Raw genomic sequence first — 26,927 nt, 5'->3', positions numbered from 1 at the left:
GAATCATAATTATTTTCAATTTAACCCCAACTTAACCAGTATTTAAACAAATCTTGTTTCAATATAAAATTTTTTTTTCTTGTCTTTTCTGAGATACCAGCTTTCCTTATTGCCACACTATACAACATTCTTTTACAAACTGTAACATGCCAAGCTGTATATTATAATATTGACCCAAGAAGACCAAATTAGATCCTGAATCCCTTGCCTAGGCTGCACTGCACACCTTCCTTTCCCTTTCATGATCCTATTTTTCCACAGACTATCATATGTTTTTGAATCAGAAGCTGGGACTTCTGGTGATGACAATAGCATGAATAGTTTTATTGTGTTAGGGATAAATAAAATTACTTAATTTTTCCAATAATTGCTACCAACTGTATTTAGACCACGGAATTTCCTGCTCATTAGCAGGGTTCCTTAATGATGCTGAGTCCAAGTCTATAATTTGTCAGTCAATATCAGTTACCAAGAGTCATTTTGGTTAAGACTCAGTTTCATTGTCTGCTTTAAAACTTCAAACCAGTATTTCACACAGAGCTGCCCCTACCAAGTCAGCACCCCACCCTCAATACAGACTAGACTGTGGCTCCAATGGCTTCTTGTCAGAGGGTGTGGTCTGCACTCTCTCCCATAGCTCTTTTCCTAGGGCTTATTCTTTCGGTAGGATGGATGGAACAAGAAAGATGTTTCCTTACATTGCTGCTCATAGGCAGTTCTTATCTTTGTGGATTATAATGTGAACAGCAGATGTTGGTAGTAACCAAATTCCTATCTCCTGCTGTTAGCTTCTCTGCTAATCTAACATCATTTCTGGTGGTGGTGGAGTAAAGTGAGGCAAGATGAGATTCATCTTGGCAAATACTCTAGACTTAGAATCTAGGGAAAGATGAGTAATTAGCTGGAAGTTACAGGATAGGCCCCCGGCACTGTTTAGGCTTGCAGCTGGACGTAGATATATCAGCCTGAAGCAGAGGTGAGAGCTCTGGACGTCTGGGGTGGGAGGAGTAGCAACAAAATCATTGGTGCCTCAAGAGTGGAGCTCCAGGCAGTGGAACCTGGAGAGCAGCCTGTCCTGGGTGGGGTTCAGTACCAGCAGAGGGTCATTTCCACCATTAGGGAAGGTAAGCACATAAAAAGAGCCCTGCCTTTTGTGGGCATCTAGGGGCTGGTATATTGACAGCTGCACCTAAGGCAAGGCATGTGTGTGTGTGTGTGTTTGCGTTTGTGTGCATGCGTGTGTTTGCGTTCATGTGTGTGCGTGTGTAAGCATCTGCTGCCATTGATTCTTGGGGAGTAAGAATCCTCTGACAACCTGCATGCTTTGAAAGGTCATTCTTCCGCATTGTTTCCTCTAACGTCTTTTCACAATGGTGTTAACAAACTCCCAGCAAACTGAGTATCTGAAATGAAACATTTTTTGAAGGCACCACTGTTGGAGACTGTCACCAGGCTCCTGTGTCCATAACTTGGCAAAGTCCTTAGGATCTGACTCAGCTCTTTGGTGGTGAAGAACAGACTCTCTAGCTTCTGGAAGAAAAAGAGGTTGTTGCAGGTCAGAGCCCTGGTTCTAGGATGGCTGGGAATGGGGCAGCTCGGCGATGGGGGTGCTCAGGTTCCACCTTGACCTGTCTCCTGTGGTCTCTTGGTGCATCTGCTTTATATCCTGTGTTTCTGAACACCATAATCTTCCTCACTGCCTTCTAACTTCAGTTGCTCAGGGCCCATCATGGCTGCCCCACCCAACTTCTCCACTTCATAACCATCCAGCTGCTGTCCCTGTTGCTAACTTGCTTCATTTTTTCTACTCTGTCGTCCAGATTCCTGAGAGAAGGGTTCATATTCTCTCAGCCTATCTCTTAATGTCAGGCTGTGGGTCCCTGGCCTGCTTGTTGCCCAACAGCCTCGGATAAGGTGTTTGCTTGCTCTGATCCAATTCACTGTGAGGAGGAAGGGGCAGATACTGTGGGCTCTCCACCTCAGAGGTGAGTGGTTGCCCCTTTCCTTGGTGCACCTGGAGAAAGGGCCTTCTGTGGGCTGTCTTTTAGGAGAGGTAGGGCTACTTGCGTTCAATGAAACCCCTCTCTGTGACGCCATCTGGTGGGAGAAGGGCGAATGGCCTGTGGTCTGACTGGAAAGAGGAAGGCCGCAGGGTCTGGCAGAGACCAACTCTCCCACATCTTTGGAAGGGATGTGAGTGAGTGTACAACCAATCAGTCCATTCCCCTGCCTTCAGGGAGCCCATGCCCCAACCATTCCCACTCTTTAAATATTTACCCAACCCTATCCCCCTGAACCTTGCTTGAAGAGAGCCTTGGTGTTCTGCAATGTTTCATCCCCTCCCCATCTGGAAAATTCTTTTTTGTCCAGATCAACTTAGCTACTGGGGGATGGGAGATGGAGGGTAGAGGGTGGCCAGGGGAATGGAGGAAGGACTCAGCTTCACTCCCTGCACAATGGATACAGATCCTAATAACAGCAAATATTTATTGCACACTGTGCTGCCAGTATCACCTCCCTGAACCGCACAGTGGTACCATGTCGTCATCATTTCCCTGCATTTCATAAAAGGAAAAGAGACTGCATGAACTTGCCAAATTTGCAGCAGGTACACCCGGAGGGCCTTCCAGTAACCAGTGACCTCAATGTATCCCAGATGAATGACATCACCATGCTGTTCAGAGTGTGGAGAAAAAAAGTAAAAGAACTAACCTTGGAAACCTCTATTTTAACTTGATCCTATAATGCTAGTGACAGAAGGAACACAAATACCATCATCTAGTTAGTATGTGTTCATCACAGGGATATAGGTGAGCAAGTCTGACATTATGGATATGCTAAAAATTGAACAAATAAATGACTATATTGTAGATAATGAGAGTGGGGTTAATCACTGCAGGAGAAAGAAGTTAGAAATGGGGGAGGGGAAGGCGCACATGATTTGTGCTGGACTAGAATCAGAAGTACTGGTTCATGTTTCTGATGTACACAGGTAGATGTAGAGATGCAGGTGTGTGTATGTGTGGTAAGTAGAAATACAAATTCCACCAAGGGAGTCTAGAAGCAGTGAGACCCCAGCAGTGATGAGCACCCAGGTCTTGGTTTCTAAGCAGGATTCTCCAGCCATGCTCTTGGAGAAATCGATGCCTCCAGGGCTGTGGCAGAGAAAGTACAAGATGAGCCTGGAGTATCTTGTAATGCCAGAATGTAAGGAAGTGCTTTGAAAGGGATGGGGCCATGTTGAAGGGACATAAAGTCAACTTGAAGGAACTCCTTTTGGCCAAAGTTGGAACAATTTGAGCAACAAAACAAATTATAGCATTGGATTATAACACATATAATGAAATAAGTATCCATTATTCCATTCTGATAAAGGGAAATACTAAATCAGTCAATGAATGAGAAGGACAGCTCATGCAAATCATCATGAAGCAAATATTGCTGCAGTAACTGTTGTAGACAAGACCCAATAGATACTAAAATGTGTGGGAACACATTTGAGGAGAAACAGGAAGTTTGCATAATCTCAAAGTTCTTCCTCCAAAATATTTATTAATTACCAAGGGAAAAGTGGTGATTTTTCAGTGGAGAAACTCAGCCTAACCAAGTGATTAAGGTAAACACCACCAGTAATAAGACATAGTGACATCACGTACCTCTTGATAAGATGCAGCAAGAATGACGCATTACTTCTGTGGAATTCTTGCAAAAATGCGTAGCCTCATTCTAATCATGAGAAAACACGGGACCAGCCCACACTGAAGGGGTTCTACAAAATAAATGTTAAGTGTCAAGGTCATGGATAGAGACCCAAGGACTGTCACAGATTAGAAGGAATGCTGCAACTAAATACAATGTGGCATCCTGAACAGTGCAAGGACGTTAGTCAATAGCGTGTCGATTTTAATGTCCTGTTTTAATACTTATGCTATATTAGATGTTAGCATTAGGGGAAACTGGGTAAAATATGTATGGAAACTCTTTGTACCATTTTTGCAAGTTTTCTTTAAGCCTGAAATTATTTCAAAATGTAAAAGAAGTTTAATTACTGCTCCTGCCCTGTGAGTTAAGGGGAACTCATATTTTTGAGCTATTGTTTAATGCCAAGAATATTTTCACATTTCTTAATTTAATCCTCACAACCCCTCATGAAGGGAATATTGAGGCTTGTCTCTGTTCACTAGGAAGCATAAGTTCAGAGATATTAAGAAAGTCCTAGACTTAGTAAGAGGAGGACTGGGATTCACTGCAAACCATCAGGCCCCAAAGTTGGGCTTCCCTACTTCCTACAGGGAGAGAACAGGTTGCAGAAGAAAACTAGAAGCAAAACATTGAGAAGCAATGGCTGGGAGTCTCATGTAGGGAATTTGGACTTAATCCTAGAGACCAGTGGTTCTCAATCCTGGCTGTACATTATATCCACCCGGGGACCTTTAAAAACTGATGGCCCAGGAAGTCTGACTCAGTTGTCTGAGCTGGGGTTCAGGTATAGTGTGCTTAAGGTGCTCTTCCAGTGATTCTGTTGTGCTGCTAGGTTGAGGTCTCTAGGAAGAGCAGCAGAATCATTCCCAAGAATAAAGCCTGGCCACTGTCCACCCATATGGTCTTCTTGATGCTGCCCCCACAGTTCCAGCCAGGAGTGCCCTTGATGCTTTCCTTTGTTGGTGACAAATTGTCTGAACAGCCCACCTCAGAAAGGAATTCTGACTGGAACATTCTAGTGCCAACTCCTCTCACAGTCTCTGAGTGAGTGGGCCTCCGTTTGTGGTCCCTGCTCCCTGTGGTCAATTCTCCACACAGGCCCATCCAGTCTGTTTACAACAGAAAACAGTTATGTTACTCCCCCATTCAATACTTTCCAAGGTCTTCCCATTGCACTTAGAATGAAATCCCAAACCCAGGGTTGATGTCCTGGCTCTGGGCCATCTCTGTATTCCTTCCCCATCACCTTCTGCTCAGCCCACTGTGCTTCAGTTGCTGGGCCTTCTTTCTGATCCTCCAGTAGGCCAAGCACACTTCTCTGAGGGCCTCTGAATGTTCCGTCACCTCTGCCTGGAAAGCCCTGTCCCCATATGACTGCCCAGCTTGCTTCTTCTTGCTGTCAGGTCTCTGCTCAGTGGCACCTCCTCCAAGAGGCCTTTGGGGGCCACTCCCTCTTCCCCACCATACTATAGTGCTCCTGTGTAGCTCTTCTCATGACCTGACATTATACTTCATGTGTGTAAAACCTGGTTTTTGTTGATGGGGTATTCCCTAAGCCACAGGGCAGTCTCACAAGGATCCCTTTCTGGGTCTGGGTCTGTGCCTAGCTTCTGGATGGCATCCAGTGACTCTTCTGAGCTTTGTCTGTCTTCTTGTGTACACACCTTTGTGTGTGTGTGCATGTACACATGTGCAAACATGTCAGCTCCCAAGCCAATGCCTCCCCTCTGCACCTGGAGAACCACTGCTTGGCCAGCAATGGTGATGTGAGCTTCTGCCTACAGCAGATGGGCAACCATCAGATGCCAGTCTGTAGAGCACCTTGGTGCTGAGGCTGACAAAGGTCCAAGGCTCCGTAGGGGTCATCAGTCAGGACTAGCCCATTGGGCTGAGGGAGACTCCCTGGGCTGCTGGATTTACCCTGGGAAGAAAAGGCAGCTATGCCTGTTCTGTCATAGTGGGATGGGAGATAGGCACGGGGACCATGCACTGGTAAAGTGACTTCATTTTCTTCCTTAAGCTGATAAGGTGGGACAAATTGGTAGCTTAAAAGCGGAGGGAGGGAGGGAAGGGAGCCAAGATGGCGGCATGAGTAGTTCAGTGGAAATCTCCTCCCCAAAACATATATTTTTGAAAATACAACAAATACAACTATTTCTAAAAGAGACACCAGTGAATACAGTACAACAGCCAGGCTACATCTACATCTGCGAGAACTCAACATTACACGAAGGGGAAAATATACAAGCTGTGGCCTAGTGGGGCCTGAACTTCCCCCTACCCCAGACCCCGGTGGGAAGAAAGGAGTTGGGGCAGGGAGGGAGTGAAAGCCCAGGACTGCTAAACAACCAGCTCTAGAAATCCGCACCAGGAGTGCAGACACACAGTGCATGGGGTGCTGAATATCAGAGAAACAGAAAAGCAAAACCTGTGAGCAGGTCCCTGCAACCAGTGCCCCTGAGACAAAAGAAAAGCAAGTGCTTTTTGCAAGTCTTAAAGGGACAGGGACCCCACAGCTGGACGAAGTCATCCTAGCACACTCAGCTCAGTACCTGGGAATCCCAGGGAACTCTAGGCAACCTAACTCCCTGGGTGGCAGCGCAGCTATGAAGCCCCTCACGGCAATAAGCAGCCTGCCAGTCATTCCCCCAACTGGTGTGGACCCTGACACACCGGCGCAGTAGTGGGAGAGTGGCAGCACGCGCTGGGGGTAGTGGCAACACAGGGGCCCGGGAGTGGCCTGTGCAAGCCCGTGGTGGTGGTGGCCAAGCAGCCCAGCACTGGCCCGCGTGAGCCGGTGGCAGAGGCAATAGAGCAGCCCATGTGAGCATGCAGCGGCGGAGCCAGAGGGGACTGGGAGTGGCCCGCAGCGGCGGCGACCAAGTGGCCCGGGAGCGGCCCATGTGCGCCTGTGGCAGCGGTGCCAGAGGGGCACAGGAGTGGCCCATGCACACCTGTGGCGGTGCCAGAGGGACCTGGGAGCAGCCTGTGGGAGTCAGCAGTGGCAGCAGCGGAGGAGCAGACCAGGAGTAGCCATGCCCCCAGCAGCCACCCAGAATCTCAGCCTGGAGCACAGCTGTCCAGGCCAGACCCAAAGGCCACTGTTGGTATGCAGCTGCCTGGCAGGGGGGCTGCTTTCCCAGGACAGCACACCCGGCATGCCTGACACTCCCCGCAGGGCTCTGTGCAACCAATCCAATCAAAAAATGGGCAGAGGATCTGAACAGACACTTCTCCATAGAAGAAATTCAGATGTCCAACAGGCACAAGAAAAGATGCTCCACATCACTAATCATCAGAGAAATGCAAATTAAAACCACAATGAGATATCATCTCACACCAGTAAGGATGGCTACCATCCAAAAGACAACCAACAACAAATGCTGGCGAGGTTGTGGAGTAAGGGGAACCCTCCTACACTGCTGGTGGGAATGTAAATTAGTTCAACCATTGTGGAAAGCAGTATGGAGGTAAATCAAAATGCTCAAAATAGAAATACCCTTTGACCCAGGAATTCCACTTCTAGGAATTTACCCTAAGAATGCAGCAGCCCAGTTTGAAAAAGACATATGCACCCCTATGTTTATAGCAGCACTATTTACAATAGCCAAGAAATGGAAGCAACCTAAGTGTCCATGAGTAGATGAATAGATAAAGAAGAAGTGGTACATATATACAATGGAATATTATTCAGCCATAAGGAGAAAAAAATCCTACCATTTGCAACAATATTGATGGAGCTACATAGTATTATGCTCAGTGAAATAAGCCAGGTGGAGAAAGAGAAGTATGAAATGATTTCACTCATCTGTGGAGTATAAGAACAAAGAAAAAACGGAAGGAGCAAAACAGCAGCAGACTCACAGGACCCAAGAATGGACTAACAGTCACCAAAGAGAAAGGGACTTGGGAAGATGGGTGGGAAGGGAGGGCTAAGTGGAGGGGGAGAAAGAAGGCATTATGATTAGCATGTGTAATGGGGAGGTGCACGGGGAGGGCTGTACAATGCAGAGAAGACAAGTAGTGACTCTATAGCATCTTACTACCCTGATGGACAGAGACTGTAATGGGGTATGTGGGGAGACTTGGTGATGAGGGGTGTCTTGTAAGCATAACGTTCCTCATGTAATTGTAGATTAATGATACAAAAATAAAAAAATAAATAATAAAAAATAAAAGAGGAGGAGGAGGAGGCAGAGAAATAAAATGTGGAGTCCGTTGTGGGTGACTGTGGAAAGAAGATTCTAGTGTCTTCAGACAGAGGCAAGTAGTGTCCCTGTGTCTCTGACCACCCCTCTTGTCTGCAGAGTCATGTGGCTCTGAGTTCTGTGTACCTGAAGAATCCTTCCCTGACTCTGTCCAGGCATTGAAGTCACAGGCCTTCTGGGTCTTTGCCAGCTTGGGGAGTCACCCAGCCTCTGAGATGCTTGGGTGTCTCTGCCAGGAAGGGTGTGAGGACTCGTTATGGGTCAGTAGAGGGCTTGGCACATGGTTGACACCAGGAAAACTGAACTGTTCTAGTTGGTCAGAATGTGTGCCTCACACCTCACACACAACCCTATATTAATTACTGCCTCTATCTCATTTAGCCATTCAATCATTCACTCATATGTTCTCTCTTAAAAGGCTGTTGTGTGTTGAACAGTGTTGCAAGATTCAGCAAATAAAATTATGGGACACCCAGTGAAATATGAATTTCTGATAACAATGAATTATTTTTTTTAGTGTAATATATCCAAATAGTACACACACTATTGGGATATAGTTATACTAAAATATTACCTATTGTATATCTGAAATTCAATTTCAACCGGGCACTGTTGTATCTGCTAACCCTGCTGTGGGTGTGCCCCTCTTCCCGGCCCCCTTGCGGGAATGTTTCCCATGGGGAGTAGGTGCATAACTGAGTGAGCAAACACTCTGTTTTGTGCATGGGCTGAGTTGCTTTCCAGTAACACCAAAGCAATGGGTTTCACAGACCCAAGCTCACCTGTTTACATACTGTACTGTGTGACAAGGGAGCAACTGTATTGCAATAACAGCATTTAATTGTCTGATGTATGTGAATTGCCCCAAACACTCTGTAGCTAGTGTGTTGCCCCTAAAGGGTTTTGGTTTCATGATGGAAAAGAAAATCTCAGAAAAATGTCAGAATCAGTGAGTTAATGAAGAGCACTTTCAGAATTGTACATGCACTCTGAAATCATCTATTTAAATGTATGCATAGAAAAAGGGATGGAGGGAACACATCCAAATATATTTGGATAATTATGGGTTGTTATAACATAACCCAAATGCCATCAGCCTTATCAGCTTGTGCAAATGAATGGACTCATGTTAACAAACAATCAAAAGGCCTGGTTTTACTGATGTGTTCACAGGGCCTCTTGGCCTCTTGGCAATGACCTGCCCCAGGTGCTTCTGAGAGTTCCCAGAGGGGTGTTTTCCAGTTGATCCCAAGCCAGCACACAAGCTCGAGTTGCCCCACAATGTCTCTGTCATGTCCACTTCTCCCTTGCTAGTGTTTGCCATCACGTAGACAGCTGGGGCTGCTCTTCCCAGGCATGGCTCCAAAGCCAAAGTCAGTGATGCTCTGGGGCTGAGGGTACTGGTCCAGTGCAGAGGGGAGGAGCAGCCCCTCCCCAAGCTCTTCCTACCTCTGGACCCTGAGCACCACATTTCCAAAAGACACTCAGGAATGGTTGTCAGCTCCTGGCTCTTAGCCACTCATCATGGAGGCTTACACCTTGCTCAGCACATCTTTGTGCCAGGATTAAATCTTATACCACAAAGCTTCAAACATTGTTATCACACTAATGACTTTTTATTTTTGCAAAGAAGAATTATAATTAAAAAATACATGTCATCCACATTTCAACTTTAAGTCCAAAAATGGCTGGGACAATAAAAGGACACAAAGGACCACAGTGACCTGTGAAAGCAGATGAGGAAGCAATCTGCCGGTGATCTTTATTCTAGAATCAGGTACGGGTTGAGAGCTTTGCCCCGCAGAGTCTTCATCTCCTCAAGCACCTCGTCTACTGCCTTCGCCACTGGCTGGGCTTGGTCCCTCACCTCCCTAAGCATCAAAAAACCCAACAAGGACACATCAGGTCACTTTGTGAAACACTCCAGTCACCCACAAATGTCCCACTGCTAGGCTCAGGCCTAACCCCAGGGAACACTGAAGGGGTGGGAGGTTAAAGGTTGGAATGCATATGTCTGTGTGTGTGTGTGTCTGTGTGTGTGTATTCCATACATACATTTAAACTATATTTAATGATAAGTGAGTTACTAGTGAAAAAACACTTGACTGATAAGTGATCTAACCCTGGCTTCCAGTCTCAGCACCAGTTTCTTAGCAAGGCCAAGTTACCTAAGCTTTCAGTTTCCATTTCCAGATATAACCAATGGTGGTAATTCCCATCTTCCAGTATTGTTAAAAAGGTGAAATGAGAACTTATTCATACACACCCTGGCATGATGTCCTCTACATGCTCAGTCAGCATTACATGATTCTTCACGCTTGTGAATCAAATAGACACACATTTCTCTGACTTTGACAATGGCTCCAGAAGGGTGGGAATCAAGAGGGAAGGTTCTGTCCTTGGGTCAAGTAGAAGCTGATGTGGAGCCCAGACCTTAGCTGGGTGTGGCAAGGGGTTGCTGGGTAGAACTTTCCAAATATCTTGGAGGAAATGATGAGTGCATCTGTTTGAAAGGACAGATATCTGAAGATTGTGAGCTCAGCAATAGGATCTGCCTAGATAGGCAGAGAGAATATATTCTGAAACATTTCCGAAAGAGGGGGAAATGCAAAGTTCTGGCAAATGCCTGGTAGTTTTGAAAAAGCAGAAATATCTGTAAATAGAGAATTAAATGTTCCCTAATGCATGTAATTTAAAAAATTAATTGGAACCATTTTATGAAATCAATTTTAAAATATATATAGGTCATGTCTCCCTTTAAAGATATTGTTTTGAGTGACATTGTGAAAATCTAAGGAGTGTTGAATGATGTGTTGGCAACTAAAGTCACTCTTACAGTTCTTGGATATTTTACACGATTCCTCTTAGTGGGTCTTGAAAGGGCTAAGATCACCACCAGGGCATCAAAGAACCCCCCAGGTTAAGTTATAGCCATGGACAGAGGACAGATGATTCTTTGCATCTATGAAAACAATGCTTGCCAGAAACCAGATAGTAGCAGGCTTCAAGGGAAAGTGAGCACGATCGATGTGTTCTTGTTTAGTCTCTGTCCAAGGTCTGGTTGTGTGTGTGTGTCTGACAGTGAGGACTCTGCCAGCTTCTGGCTGAGGGGAAAGTTGGTGAGGAAAAGGAACAAGGAAGGACAGCGAAGACAAAGCTGAGCTCCGGAGAATGCTTGCTATGAGCTGGAGAGGATTTCCGAATAAAAGCACTTTCTAAAATTGTCTGTGGGATGTCAACCTGTTGGAATACAATTCAGCCAATAAAATGATAATCTTGTTGACAGTTTTGACTGTGCATTTGAAAAAATGTTCAAAAGATCATTTAAACTGTAAAATAGGTGAATTAAAAATGCCATGGATGTTTATTGAAAATATGTGAAATGTATGGCTATTTTGAAAACACTGGAAGCTAATTTGGTGGGCGGAACATGTTTATGGAGTTCATTGTTAGTTCATTAATTTTTTTGGTAATGTAGCTGAAATACATAAAAAAGGAAAAAAGATATACCACTTTGGGTGAATAGAGTAATAACTTCTATTTTATTGAATAGTTGATAAGTTGATAGATAATCAAGTGGCATTCAACATTAGCTCTGTAGTATAAAGGGTGAAAACCATGATACAGAGCAAGTGAGTAGAGAGGTACTGGATATTCCTCCACTCATGGGGTAAGCCACTCTACGTCCAGGGGTCATTTTGAAATGAAAAATAAAAGATTTGATTTAAAACTATTAGTCAGCTGTTTGAATCCTGAAACAAAACGCAATGCAAAGTGCAGCTATTTGCTGAGGTGTAAGAGGTTTTGTGTGCTAGGTAGTGCTAGGTAGTGTAATAAGTTATCCAACTGATCAAAACAGATGCCCACTGAAATTCTATTTAATCTTTTTTATTTCCTAAAGTTTCTTTTACCAGACACTGCCAATCTGTTTTCTGAGAGATGTTAATTGCTGTAGGCCTCTGAGACTGTCACAAACCAACCACAGAAGCCCCACATAAGACATGTGGGTGTTCCTTTCAGAGAATGTAGGGCCTCCCAAAACACCCCCAACAAAGTTAGAAGACATACTGAGAAATTTGCAACATATATAAGAAAAGGTAATTATCCTCAATATATGAGGGAGTCTTACAAACCAATATGAAAAAGATAAGCACTTCCTACAAAACAGGCCAAACAAGCCCCTCATAAAAGAAGAAAAACAGTTGATAAGCATTGGAAAAATTTTAATATCACTTGTAAACAAAGAAGTTGAAATTAAAACAATGAGATGGTCATTTTTAAACATCATATTGGTAACAAAGCAAAGACTAGACAGTTTTCCCCATCGTCTCAGGGCATTGGAAGGTGGGCAGTGCTGACCTCTGCTGGTAGGAGGCGTGTTGCAGTACTTTCTGGATGGCAACGGAAACACATATCAAAACCCTAAAATGCACACTGATCTCTCATTATGTTTCTAGGAATTTACCCTAAGGAAACAGTCTGATAAGTTTGCAAGGCATTATGGCACCACGGTGTTTCCTGCAGTACTACTGGTAACAGCAAAACATTGAAAAGAGTTTACGTGATTCTCAGAAGAAGGTTGGTTAGATAAATTATGGTACACTTACCAATGAAGTATCCTGATGTATATCTGTATTCATAAATATATGTTTGTGATATATTGCTAAATACAAGTGTAGAAGGCAAAAAATAATAATATAACTGAATTTTTAAAAGACGTATTTATTTATTTAAATATTTGGAAGATGATATATCAGAATGTACAAGAGACTGCCTCTGGGTGGTATGATTATTGTTTTTATTTCTTATGTTTTTCTGTATTTTCTGTTTTTTCAAATAATAAAAAAGGCATTTTTTTTTTTAACAGGAAAAGAATTTTTTAAAGGATATACCCAGAATTTCAAACTCATAAACCATAGGAATTATATGTGGTTATTTCTCTTACAAAAGTATTAATCAAAACCAATTTTTTTAATGATGATGATGATGTTTGTCTAGCTAGTTGGCCCATGCTAGAGAGGGGAAGAGAAGGATCAATGTTCACATCAAGCAAATGGCTTCACACTGGCATCTCATTTAATTCTCACAACCGCCTATGGGAGCCATCTTATTTTCTGCACGATACAAATAAGGAAACTGAAGCCCAGTTATTGAAGATAAATAACTTGGCAGAAGATCTCACGTGAAGTAAGTGGTGAAACTGGGATTCAGTCCCAGGTCTAATATGGCTCAGCCTGGGTTCCTCATACTGAATGAAACTCACTCAGCTATAAATAAGAAACAAACATATCTCTGAAACTAAATGATAAGCAAATGGAAAAACTGGATTCCATTTTTAAAGTTTTACTTGCCAATAACATTTGAAGCATGTAACTGTATATAAAACAAAATGTGCATCTAAATAGCTAGAGCACTGAAAACCTTTCTCTTTTGAAGCCTGAGAAATTTAGAATCAGATAACATGACAGTTCTATAGTTCATGTAATACAAATTTTACCCAAGGCTTCCCCCCTTACTAAGGCATAATAGGATCTACTTGCTTCTCTTTTTTGGTGTCCTTGTAATCCAACATAGGGAATTCCACTTCGATCATTTCTGGAGTCAGTATAACGTCTACATTCTGCTCACAGAGCTCACTGAAAAGGAATAAGATGTTAGCTGGAATGGTTTTTCCTTTCCAAAATAAAAGAGAAATATTGTCATCATTTAAGAGTTACATGGTTGTGTGGCTTTCAATATTAGTTCCATCTACTTCTGTTGAGTCTGTGTTAAGAGAAGCTTGAGGCCCCTAAATTGCTTTCCAACAGTAACAATGGGAGAAGTAGTTATAACCAGAGAATAAAAAGCAATTTTTAAAACAAGTTTACAGAATTCATATACTTTTCAATTACATGTGGATGTTTACCAATATTGACCATGTCTTGGATCATAGAGAAAGCCTGAATGATTTCAAAGGATTGACACCATTCATAGTATGTTCTCTGTTAGAACAGAAATCAGTAGAAAGAAGAGGCCTAAAAAATTCAGAACTGCTTAAAAAATCTAACGTTATATTTCTAAATAATCTATGGGTGAAAGAAGAAATGAAAGAAACTGAAGTTATTTTTATCTTGTGGTCTGCTATCCTCTAGGTCAGGAGTCAGCAGACTTTTTCTGTAAAGGGCTTATCAGGTCATATGGTCTTTTTTACAACTATGCAACTCTGCTGTTGTAGCATGAAAGGAATCATAGAAAGTACATAAATGAGTGGGTGTGGTTATTTTACAACAAAACTTTATTTACGAAAACAGGTGGCAGGCCAGATTTTGGCTGACTCCTGGGCTAGAGCCTTGTTGTTTGATGGTTAACACTGGGTCACTGCAAGGATGAGTCCAGCTGGAGCAAAGAAGGGAAAGAGAGTGTGGAGGAGATACACTCTCTCCTTTAAGGGTCCTGACCCTCCCAAGTAGACTATTTCACATCTGCTCACATTCCCCTCTTTGGCAAGGGCCTAGGCAAAAGGATGCCTTAACCTCAAGGGAGCCTGGGAAATTTACCATATAGTTTCAACAACTCTTATTACTTTAGAATAAGCACAGAATGGGTTTTTTAAATAGCAGCAGTCTCCACCACAGTGAGTTGAAGAGAAATGCTTCCAAGATCAACAAAGGCTTCTATGTTTGAAACACAAACAGGAACAGTATTCAGCAGGGATGCATAAATAGAGGTAGTATAGCAAGTTTCTGTTAAGGAAGGTATCCTTGAACACTGCAAATGTTCAGGTCCCATGCAGTTGAAAGCTAACCATTACTACACAGCTGCTTTCTGAGAATCACTATGCTGGTGCTTTGCATACATTATCTTCCCATCAGTAGTTTCCTCATCCTTAAAGTGGGGAGAGTAGTGAGGCCTTGTGGGGATTGAATGAGACTGCAAAGCACTGTGCCTGGTAGACATTTAGTGCTCAGAAAATGATAGTTATTACAATAATCTCCCTCATCAGCGGCATCTGTGTTATCTCTTTTAACTCAGACAACTTCCTGTGAAGCAGGTACTATTATGCTCATTTCAAAGATGAGGAAACTGGGCTACATCTTTCTTCACATCAGTGCTGAAAGGAGGATGGCTGTCACACTGGAGGGTTTCAGCTCTGGGCAAGTTCACTCTGGATTTGGTGAGACCAATTAATGACAATGGAATGTTGGGAGTAAAAGGGTTTTTACTAAGCTTTATTCTTGCAGTGGCAGATTGAACTCTAGCATCATGTCCGCATCTGGCAAGTCCACCTCCTCCTCTGCTTTGGAGGCAGAGCACTGGGTGGAGCTCTTTTTTTAGCAACACAGACAGTAATGGCTCATTGTCAACATGTGAGTAAGTAAGAAACATGTGCAGTGGCCAAGTGGATTAGGGTTAGGTGAGGATCCTGGCTATGGGAACTTCCATTTTCCCTGTGACAGTTCAACTATTTTTTGGTCTGCTGAGTATCTCCCCAGCAGCCTGCCAGACAGCACTTGTTCTGATAAACCACAAGCAAATGTGTACCCTTTGCCCTGGCTGCACTGCCCCCAAGGAGGTCCTCCTGCAGTGGTTTGAATGGAAGACCCTTCAACCTTCCTGTTCAGACCTGGATTCTGAGCTTTAAATGGTTAGAGTTTGCCAAGAATCACTGTGTATGGGAAAGTCTCAGAACTGGACATACACTTCAGATACTCAGGATCTCACTAACCAACTAATTGCATGTAAAAATGGTACAATGGGCACAGAGACAGGAGATCCAAGGACATGTTTTTCTCTGGCTGTTATATGCTTACCAGTAAAATCCAATTTAAGTGCCTGGTTTGAGGCCTCTGTTTCTTCAGTCTTTGCAAATCCTCCTCATCTTTCAAGTGCCAACCTGAGTGCATATGACCATTGAGGTCTTGCCCGCCCATGCAGCCCCACTTCCGCTCTCCCCTCCCTTGAACTCCTGGAACATGGTAAGATCAGCAAATCTGAGATCTTAGGGGCAGTCTAGTCACACAAATTTATCTTATGTAGTTAGGGTGTGGTTGGGTGTAGCCTTCTTTCTGCTTGGAAGCTCAGTTCTTGTGCACTCTCTGAAATCTCTCCCAGCAACCAGAATATTTTTGGAAAACAGAGTACATTCGAGGCTAAAGGTAAAATATACCGTTCCACTGTTTCCAATCTGTCTTCTTCTGGTAAGGCGTCCAGAATGGCAGGAACATTGACAGGGAGCATAACTAAATTGAAGGAGTCACAGCTGTGGAAGAAGCACACAAGCAGCCAAGGGTAAATGAGGACATCAGCAGTCTGGAGGTCTTTCTATAACTGGTTAATGCACTTTGATTTTACCACTGGTGGTCCTGCACCATTCCGTCCTCCTCCACTCCTGAAAAGCTGCTCGTGTTTCCCTAGAGGCAAAGGCAGGGATGTGATGGGTACCAGTCCAATCCAAGAGAGTGTTGCCAAGTAAGACATTTTCCAGGCTTTAGAGACAAAATTTTCAAGCTGGTAGTGTCTAAGATTATATTATTTCCATGGTGTGGGGTGGTATTTAGATAAATCACTTTTTGTTCTTAATATTTTTTTCCCATCTTTATACTCTTCCTTAGTTGTTGTATTCAATTTCAAACCACACCTTTATATACTGTTTGGTATCATAAGTTTAGAGCTTTATATCCTGGTTATCGAGTACATTAAAAAAATTGAAACAGGGAGGAAAAAACATGTTATTTTAACAAGTTGGCAGCATAAGCACTTGCTTTTTTCTTTTGGTCTCAACTACTTACAAACTTTTCACAGGACCTTAAAGGAATAAAAATGGAGCACACAACAGCAAAGAGAACAGGATAAAAGTCAATGAATGGATAAAGGGATAAAAGTTTTTAACAATTTTCTGGAATAAATTTCTTGAAGCTGGAAAGAGTGCTGTGTCATGAAAAAGAACACAGAATGACAGAGCCTTGGACACAGATCCGGAGAGGCTGGGGACTGAGGGTGAGAGAGGAGGCGGGCATGGAAAGGCAGGGGGTCGGGACGTCTCCTTGGTGTGCATGTTTATGTCTCTGAGGTGAGTTTCTTCTACTTTTTATTTTCTTGTGCAAAAATGCACCTGTTTACCAACAGTAGAGATTGATTGAAGCTGTGCCACATGTTTTTATAATTGTAAAGGAGAGTGAGGAAGATATCTACAAACAAATATGGGTCAACTTTCAGGAGATATTATAAGTGAAAAAAAGTGAAACGCAGGAGATCATATCTACTGTGCCACTTTTTGTGTAAGAAAGAGGAAAAATAATTATATTCTGCTTAGCAGTATAAAGAGAAACAGGAAGAATAAGTTAGAAGTACACGCTGGTTATTGATAAGGCCTGGGTGAAAGGTGGGAGGGCGGGACACTTCTCTGAGTGAAACTTTTTGTATAGTTTTTGAGTTTGGAAGGCATGTTAATGTTCTACATATTCAAAAAATAAGATTAATTCAATATGAAAGGGAAGGGAAAAAAAATCCAAAGTGAAAACAAACTGAAACAAATAGTATTTCACATGAATTCCATGATCACACTGGAGGGAAAGGGAGAGAGAGAGGAGGGAGGGAGGGAAGGAGGGACAGAGAGAGAGAGAAAGGAAGGGAAGGAAAGGAGAGGAAAGGAAAAGGAGGTGATCCAAAGTACCTTATAAAAACAGTATTTGACTATATATTTATGATCTTGGGTGGGAGAGGGTAGAGGGAAAACTATACATAAACCTGAACTCTATTTATTATGCTTGTTTATTAAGGTGGTTATAGATGAAGCAATTCTGAAATTATTTTAGATGTACTTTAAAATTAAGTGAGTAAGTGTGTTAGGAGCCAGAACCGTCACAGTGGAAGAAGGGACATACAAATAGGGACTGGGGAAAGCAAGTGATAACTATGGATATGGACTGGGGAGTATATACATTGGTGTGAATTTGTGATTTCTAAAAGAGGTATGTGTACATATGTACATATGTACATACACGTATTTGTGCATTTTTGTATGTATATGTATATATGTGTGTATGCATATGTATGCTTCCCCACATATACATCCTGGCTTGTCTGCTGAGGAAGCCAAGAAACAAAAGCACCCCAGTAGCAATGTGTACATCTAGCACTCAGATTTTGGTCTTTAATACAGTTCCTCACTAAAAGGAACCTGGGCTCTACCACACAGAGATTAGTCCTAATTACTGACTTCAGGACAGAGAAAGGTTCCAACTGACAATCCCACTGAAACTCCAGCACATGTAGAGAGAAGGGATCCCTGCCCAGGGGAGGCACTGAGAAGTGGAAAGCCTGGACCACTCTCCAGGGAGCAAGCTGGTCTGGGAGGACAGAATGGCAGCAACCAAGAGTGTTTCCTGAGACAAAACTTACCCAGTGTTTAAGCTCTGAGGCCATGCTCCTCTTACTTTTTCGTGTGTTAATAGGTTCTTCTGAAACTGGAATGGTGGTGATAATAGATGGCAGTTGGGTGCTTGTTTTGTTTTAATGATTTCTTGGCAAAGTAAAACTCTGAACTATGACCCTAAGTCAGCTCCCAGAATTCTTCTGGACAGATCACTCATCTGTAAAATCCCAAAGTCTGGACACTACTGAATCAGTTAATTTCTTCAGTTGCTGCTATCTCTCAGATTTTATGGAAGTCCTAGAGACTCAACAAATTCTTTCTGAATTTATTAAAGAGCAAAGAAACAAAGTGAGTTGATTATTATGAAATAAAGAATGACTTGGAATAAATGAACACTAAATAACTATATCGCATGGTTTAACAACAAACATAAAGCTCTCCAGGGCAAAAGATACAAGGGAAATACCTCATTAGCATTAGGTAATTCATTCAAGCAAAATTACTGCAAAGTTAAAGGGTCATAAATGTCTTTGTTGGGACTTAAAAAAAGCAGACTATTATTATTTTGTAGCTGCTTTTAGAAACAAAAACATGATCGAAAATCTTATATCATGTAAACCTATGATGTGGAAATATACACTCCTCTCCTGATTTTATAACCTGTTATGCAGTTATAGCTTATTTTGAAACAAATTGGCCTAACAGAGCACTCAGGCACAGAGCTGAAAGTAATAATTCAGATTTGGAGAATTCTCTTGAATTCATGTAGAATTCCTATTTAATTTATGGTTAAACCCAAGGTAATTGTATTCTGACTGCTTTTCGAAAGAACAGCCTCAGGAGATTTTTTCCAAAAACAGTACTTTGGAAAAAAAATTGATTTTTTTCTTAATTCTTGAGACCTGTGAGTGCTGACAGTAGGGGGACCCAGGCAGTCTCTGCTTCTCACTGTTTGTCATTTTGTTTATGCGGTCTCTCAACAGACACTGCACCCAGCTGTTTGGTGTGCTGTTTACAATACTTGGGTCAATTCTGAAGTGTCCTCACCCTACAGCAAAATGAGGGAGGCAGTTTGTGTCGAGGTGGTGGCAGACTGCTGCCCTCTGGTAGCAGCAGAGTGATTCTAAGGTTTAGTGGGTGGGGGTCCTAGATGCTTCACCTCAGCATTTTAATTTCATCCTCACAACCATCCCATGAGGTCACCATCATGGTCCCTGTTACCCAGATGAGAACATTGTGGGTCCAAGGGCTTCAGTAATAAGCCTGTGCCCAAGGACACACAGTGGGTGACAGCCAGTGAGAAATGGTAGGCCTCCCAGGTGTCCCCAGAGCATGCGTTCTCTCGAGTGCAGCTGTTTCCCCTGATGCTGGAGACTTCAGATTTTAGAAAGAGGCTAAAGTGAAGAATAAAGATGCAGAGTTTATTCTGAGATGGCACCAGGATGGGTGAGGTATGAATGAACTCATAGAAAAGCCGCTAATGTTTCTGAGCTCCTGCCATGTCCCACATCCCACACTGGGTACTTTCCCATGCCTGCTAAAATGAAAACATCAAGACTGAGAAGGGTTTCCTTGCTTTGTGGACAAGAGGACCGGGCCAAGAGAGGCAGTGGAGGAGTGTGGCTGAGTCACACTGCTCTTGGAGGGCTTGTGGTGTCCTGGGGAGGGAGGGAACTTGAGTTTCTGTGTCAGAGGATCCAGGACATGCTGGTGGGAGGTGGGGTATGAAGTTCACTTGCCGATGTTGGTTGGTGGCAGAACTCAGGTTTCCTGATCACCCCTGTGTCTCTGGCAGGGCTCTCCACCTTGGAGATGGCCTCATTCTGTATCAAAGTGTTTGAACAAAAGGTAGGACTGCTGATAGTAACCATTTTGGGATACTAGCACATTTGCTTACCAAAAACTTATTGAACTATGCCTATAAGGACAATGAATTAAAGACATAAAACTCAAAGACTCAGGAGTGGGACTAGTCAAGAGTCCTAGAGAAAAGGCATCAGGCTCCTTGTTTGATATCTTAGGGCTTTGAAGAGGTATTAAATAAGCAAATTAGCAAAAGTGTGATCACTCTTAATTTCTTCTTTCGTTCGTTCAACATTACTCTCATCTATCTGTTCTAATACAGGCTGAATCTGGAGCTGAGCTGTATCTCTGCATGATGCTTGCCCTGGGACCTCACAGTGAATGCCGGTTGTGGCATGAGAGAGAAGGAGATCCTTTGGAATCAGATAGAAGGTTAATCTCGGCAATTTTAAGATGCTGAAAATTGACTGTGAATATTTCAGTTGAATTATATGGATTGATTGTCCACTTTTATTGAGGTATGGTCAGTTAGTCACCTGTGATCAATTGTTTTAAAAGTATATCTCAGTAAGTCCAAAATGTGAAAAGCATCATAAACCACCATATTTCTCTAACCAGCAACAAACTTTCCTCCTGCACCCACAGTAAGATCTGACACACTGTTGGCATTTAACTTTTTGGGATCACAAAGCTGTGATGTACCTCTGTGTCGTCTCTGCCTTAGAAGTTTCGGACAGGTATGAAAGAAGCAGGGACTGGAACCTCTTCCAGTGCATTATCCCAGGAATGATGTCCTGTAAGGAAAGCCAGCAGGGGCACAGCATGTAGAGGAGCTGCCTGGGGACGTGAATCCAGGACAGGCTCCAGTTCATTCAACCGCTTTGTTTTCTGTCTTAAAAGTTTAGTTCCAAAATTTTTAATTTCATTAAGTTTGAATTTCTCTGAAACAAAAAGAACTGCTCCAGCAAAGAGCATTAAACAATATACCATGGAATTAAAGTAGGGGCAAAGGGGAGGTTTTCTTTCCTGATTCATTTGGCACACAAGAAACAAGTCCCAGTAATGGAAGGCAGCTTTGGCGTTACCATCTGTTGTGACTATTGTAAGGCGATGTTACCACGCCATTCAGAGAGGGTGGGTCACTCACCAAATGGCAGTGCAGGCAGGGAGAAGCACCTGCATACACATGGAGAGGAAGGGGGTGCCGTCAGGGGGCCACAGCCCTGCTGAGTGTGGGGCGGGACTGATGGGAAATGAGGCTCGAGAGGCAAGCTGGTCAGGAAGGGCCTTGTGGACCAAGTTGCTGAGCTTGGAGCTGCTTACATGGGCAGCAGGGACCAGTGAAGGGTTTCAAACTGGAAAACAGCATGATTTTGGGGGAATGAAGGAAGATTTCTAGGGAGGACTGAGTGCATGGTGGTGGGCCCTGGGGCAGTGGGGAGTTCACACACATCCGAGGCCTACTGGTAGAGTCTGGGGATTGCTAGACGTGGGCCCTGAAGGAGAGGAACAGGTCAAGGAGCACATGGTCCTTGCACAAGTTATAGAACAAAAAGGCATGTGGGTACTGCAGGAAGAGGAGGCAGTTTGAAGTGTGGTTGGCAGAAGTCAGGGGTAATGATTTGAGTTAGGTACTTTCTGAGTTTGAAGGGCCTGAGGGCACCTGTTAAGAGACTGCTGGATGTTTGGATCAGGATGGGCATCATTGCTATGCCTCTGTCACACCACTACCTCGATCTGACATTCTCATGTTCCCATACTAGTTGAGGCCAAAGAAAGAGATGGCCAGACCATGGGGTCATGCCGGCCATGTGACTGTGTTGTACATGGTTGGATTAGAATAAAGTGAATAATAGGTGCAGCATTCAAGGGAGAGAAAGAGTGAGACAATTAAGAAAGGGCAACAGGCAGCCTGAGAGGTAGGTGTGGACAGGGCAAGAGCTGTGTGGAGTCTCCCACCTGTGTCCGTGCAGGTCTGGCAGTGTGAGAGTATACTCAGTCACCGTGCCCCTGTTCTTGTTCTGCAGCTGTGACCCTCCAACCTTGTCCCCTGCCCTTCCCTGCAGCTGTGCCAGTGCACCTGTTGATGGCATTACCGTGTGATGGAGAAACTGCTTTTGGGTGAGAAGAATGCTGGACCCACTGTGGCACTCCCTGGTGAACTTGTACTTGGGGTGAGAGCATAGATGGTAATCTATCAAGGTTTCTGCATAGGTCAGAGGATGCATCACAGCAAATAATCCAGGGTTGGGATTCTGCAGGAGAGAGAGAGGAAAGAAAAAAGATTTTTTGTTTACCAGTTTCCAGGCACAGGACAGGCGTCAGCTAATGTTCTCCATGGCTCCTACTAGCACTAACACTCCACCTCTGTGTCAGCTCGACCGGAAAAGAGAAGCAGGAGTAGTACAGAGGTGTCTTCAGATTGGAAGCAGGCACAGTCTTTCATAAATGTCACTTTTCTGAGCTTCACTACATATCATGTGGATTTACTGAACTCTGGTGGAAACTAGGAGAGCTGAAATCACAGCTTAACATGGCTTACTGTCTTTGCATTTGTTTCTAAATTTGCTGAATGAGGAGATTTATTAAATAAATCTGGTATTAAAAAGTAAATAAGCTTCTGGTTTTGGAACTAAAAATAGCTTCTTAAAAACTACTTCAAAGAGAAGACAAAAAAGAGGGTGACATTTGATATATCAGGAAATGTCAATATGTAACATTGATTTGGTAATGTTTTTAATGCCGGAAGGATGTCGTATATGGTTTTAATGGAGATCCTGTTTCTTACTAATTTTCCCAAGAACTAATGGAGGCACAGAGGAATTATTTCAAAATACGAAAATACAGAGCATTTAACGTTCCTTCAGCAACTTGTTAGTAAAAATCCTCCTCTTATCCCAAACAACAACATACCTTTTGCACCCTCACAGTTGTTTAATTTCAGATGTTTAAGACCACTAAATAAAGATTTTGTTCTTTTTGTTTGTATGGTTTGGTAAAACAATTTTTTAAAAAACAGCAAAACTCTACATGGTTTATGGACCCAATCTCACTGCCGAGAAACCAACATCTCCCACAGTTAAGGAAAGGCAGCTAGACCAGGGAGGTGTTGCAGCCCCAGGTGCAAGGGGTAGGGGGGAGTCTAGCTGTGGTGCGTGTTGTAAATGTGTTCCAGTCAAGAAAGCAGGGAAGGTGGGGAAGTTGGTGCAGAGGGGCTGCCTTACATACAGGACCAAGGATGAGATGGGGGTGGGGGTGAGAGGGGCCCTTGCCTGCACTCGACATAAAGGAAGGAAGAAGGCAGAGGGCAATGATGCGCGTGGAGGCAGTGTGCAAGGCCCATGGCAATGGAGAAGTATGCAAACACTTTAGTGCCCTTGAGGAGGGAATAGTCAGGAGATACATGTATTTATTTATAGGAGCAGATTCTTTTCTGGCTCCTCAAAGTATTGCATGGGGTCGGGGTCAGGGCAGAGACAGAAGAGAATGTAAACACTGGGTCCCACCCTCTGGAGCTCAAGGGAAGACTTCTTACCCAGCAGCTAAAGGGTTGGAAGAGAACAAGGTGAAAGATCGGGGCCCTGGTGAGAGAACAATGGAGGCCTGAGAAGGTAGAGGGAGAGCAAGGAGGATGGTGGTGGAGGAAATATGGGCTATTTCTTGTTCCAGTGCATGTCCCCTTAAATAAACCAGAGTGCAAGAGCATTATGGAAGGAGTACCAAAGGACAAAAGACAGAGTAGTCCCTCTCATGGTCCTCTGTACAATAACAACACAGAGATGTCCAGAAGTAGAGGAGGAGAGCCTTGGCCCCCAGCCAGAAAGTGGGGGATGTGGGCAGGACTGGAAAGGGAAAAAGGAACCCAGTATCACTTCACAGGTAAGCGAGCGAGTGGAGCTCTGTTGCCAAGAGTCACCCCTCTGGTGACAAAAGACAAATCAGGGACTGCAGCGGGGACTGGAGCAGGAGTGACAGAGACCCCAGCGGAGCCTGGCCACAGTGTGACTAGAAGACAGTGTGATGGGGGGGCCCCTGCACCCCATGGGGTTGGAGTTGGGGGCCAAAGTGCACAACACCAGGGAAGGGAAACCAGTTGGGGGCCTTCAGGAGCATTTCGTCTCCTGCACTGCTTGAGCGAGGGCCAGTGGAGTTGCTGTAGGGCTAACTCACTTGATCTGTCTAGGGCCAAGTGTAATTAATGAAATATTTTTTAATATGGTAATATCACTGTCTCCAACGGTTGTCATACTTCAGATAACCCTGGCTGGCCACTGCTACCAGAGCAAGTGGTCTGCATGGTTACCTATGATCATTTTAGTTTTCCTCAATCTAACACATGCACACAGTAGCAACTCAGCAGGTTGGAAGAATGTGTGATGAAAAGCAGTAAGACTGCTGTAAGCTTTTCCTGTCCTCAGGCCTACATTCCAGAGGCTGTTTCTTTCCATTATTTCTGGGGTTTGTGCCTCTGATGGTCATTAATCTAACTCTAAACATTGTGCTTATTCTTCAGTTTCTTGATTATGAACCTCAGACAGTGTCTGTTGACTCATTACTATGCAAGGTAAGGATTTTGCTCATATACACAAATGCCCTTCCCAAATTTCTTTCTACAGGTTTTAAAAATCACCTTGTTATTTTTAGTTCTGCTGTTGTTTGTCTTTGTGACTTGAAACGAAGCAATTACATCCCTATTTCTTGTTTCATCATCTTTAGTTGAGTATTTCAGCTCCTCCTCAGATGAAATGAAAACATTACCATTCCTATCCTTTTTGTATCATTCCTCCTCTCTTCCACAATTTTACTTTTATGTTATTGAGATTGTTAAAATTCCCATTCTGGAACCACAACCAAGACCTTCATACTTTGTGTATGAGTTTTCTCTGAAAGTTGAAAACTAGTAAATAGCATTGATTTTGTCTTAACTATGTAAATATGTCTCTCTGTCAGGCCAACTAGAGGCTCAAATTATAGTTTTTCTTTTGTAAAGGTCCAATATCATGTCACTGAAGAGAAGTGTTATACTATCAAGGCTAAATGGATTCTATTTTTTAATTTTCCATCAACTCTTAAAAATCACCCCATATTTTAGTTTGGTTTCCTATTTGTAGCACATTGATTTTTTTTTTTTTGAGAGGGCATCTCTCGTATTTATTGATCAAATGGTTGTTAACAACAATAAAATTCTGTATAGGGGACTCAATGCACAATCGTTAATCAACCCCAAGCCTAATTCTCAACAGTCTCCAATCTTCTGAAGCATAACAAACAAGTTCTTACATGGTGAACAAATGCTTACATAGTGAATAAGTTCTTACATGGTGAACAGTGCAAGGGCAGTCATCACAGAAACTTTCGTTTTTGATCATGCATCATGAACTATAAACAATCAGGTCAAATATGAATATTCGTTTGATTTTTATACTTGATTTATATGTGAATCCCACATTTTCCCCTTATTATTATAATTATTATTATTTTTAATAAAATGCTGAAGTGGTAGGTATATGCAAGATAAAGGTAGAAAACATAGTTTAGTGCTGTAAGAGGGCAAATGTAGATGATCAGGTCTCTGCCTATAGACTAAGTATTAATCCAAGCTAGACAAGGGCAACAAAACATCCACGGATGCAGAAGATTTCTCTCAAAACAGGGGGAGTGAGGTTCTAAGCCTCACCTCCGTTGATCCCCAATTTCTCACCTGATGGCCCCCCTGCGACTGTGCCTGTCTTAGGTTGTTCCTCCCTTGAGGAATCTTACCTGTCTCTGGCTAACCAGTCATCTTCCGGGGCCATACAGGGAAATGTAAAGTTGGTAAGTGAGAGAGAAGCAATATTGTTTGAAAAGGTTAGCTTTTTACTTCTTTGCAGATTTATGCCCTGTGGCTTTTATGCCCAGCATTTGTCTTGAGGTATCTTTACCACTTGGAAGAATTATGATACTCGGTAATTTCGATATGAGGAACGAATTCTACTTAAGGGTTGTAATTAGGAAGGAAGAAGAAAAGCTATAGAGGTAGCAGACGGAAGAAAACATGGGAAGATTGATTATTTCTTTGACATATCTTCTTGTAGAGTAACACAAGCATGTATAGGTTTTAAACTACTAATTAAATTGCACACACACATTAACATAATAGGAATACAGCTACATAACAAAAGCAGACCTACAATTACCAGCCATCTCCAGTGAAACCAAGAAAACCACTTAGGCACCCTAGGCATTTGTGAAAACTTATCAATGATATGATGGCTATTGTCTAACTGAATTTGAATAGTTTGAGAAAAATCAGACAAATTAAAACACATTCTGGGAACTGTTCATATCCCATATGTTCTTTTAACAGTAGATAGTCTGTAGTCACAAGATTTTGGAGTGCTGCAACTTGCACTTTTCCTAATTCTTGGTTGAGTTCTGACAGTATAGATCCAGTCAAATTTGTTGTTTTACTGTATGCACAGGCCAGCTTAGATATCTCCTTCTTCATTCCAATGGCAAGTCCAGGAACCGGTGGGATGAATGCAGCTATAACTGCAACAGCGCCAGGATCTTTGTTGAAGTTTTTTGATGATCATCTTCTGGAATGACTCTTCCAGAGAATGTTGATGTTGGAAGTTCTTCTTCATATCGTATCTTAATTCGTTTTCTGGGTAGCCAAATTAGGCTTTCATCCTCTGTATAAACACAAACAAACCCTTTGCCCACACTTTGATATGCCCTTTATATCATCGTGAAGAACTTATTGGAGATCACCACACAGGAACTGCTTTTTTTTTTTAAGAGAAAGGAATATTATCAGAAAAATGTACTTCCAATAGCTGATCATCTGACACCCTTTAAATGATCAAAATTAAGGATAT

At 43.0% G+C, this 26,927-nt stretch overlaps 1 protein-coding gene across 3 annotated transcripts in view; it reads right to left on the bottom strand.

Moving 5' to 3' along the window:
* Positions 1-9,516: 9,516 nt before the first annotated feature.
* The window catches only part of CFAP221 (cilia and flagella associated protein 221), a 120,966-nt gene continuing 103,555 nt past the window's right edge, over positions 9,517-26,927 (bottom strand). The window contains exons 20-24 of one of the 3 annotated variants that reach the window (XM_057505694.1): positions 22,164-22,322; positions 20,770-20,861; positions 16,057-16,149; positions 13,447-13,546; positions 9,517-9,777 (exon numbers count right to left, since the gene is read on the bottom strand). In XM_057505694.1, the coding sequence (XP_057361677.1) occupies positions 9,673-9,777; positions 13,447-13,546; positions 16,057-16,149; positions 20,770-20,861; positions 22,164-22,322 (549 nt within the window). In that variant the 3' untranslated portion in view covers positions 9,517-9,672. Of the gene's footprint in view, positions 9,782-13,426; positions 13,547-16,056; positions 16,150-18,840; positions 20,088-20,769; positions 20,862-22,163; positions 22,323-26,927 lie in introns of those variants that run through there. The other 2 variants (XM_036886650.2, XM_057505695.1) reach the window with 2 other exon arrangements.

This window comes from Manis pentadactyla, chromosome 8 (genome assembly GCF_030020395.1).
Source record: "Manis pentadactyla isolate mManPen7 chromosome 8, mManPen7.hap1, whole genome shotgun sequence".
Taxonomy (NCBI): domain Eukaryota; kingdom Metazoa; phylum Chordata; class Mammalia; order Pholidota; family Manidae; genus Manis; species Manis pentadactyla.
This window is presented reverse-complemented; position numbering and strand designations above follow the sequence as displayed.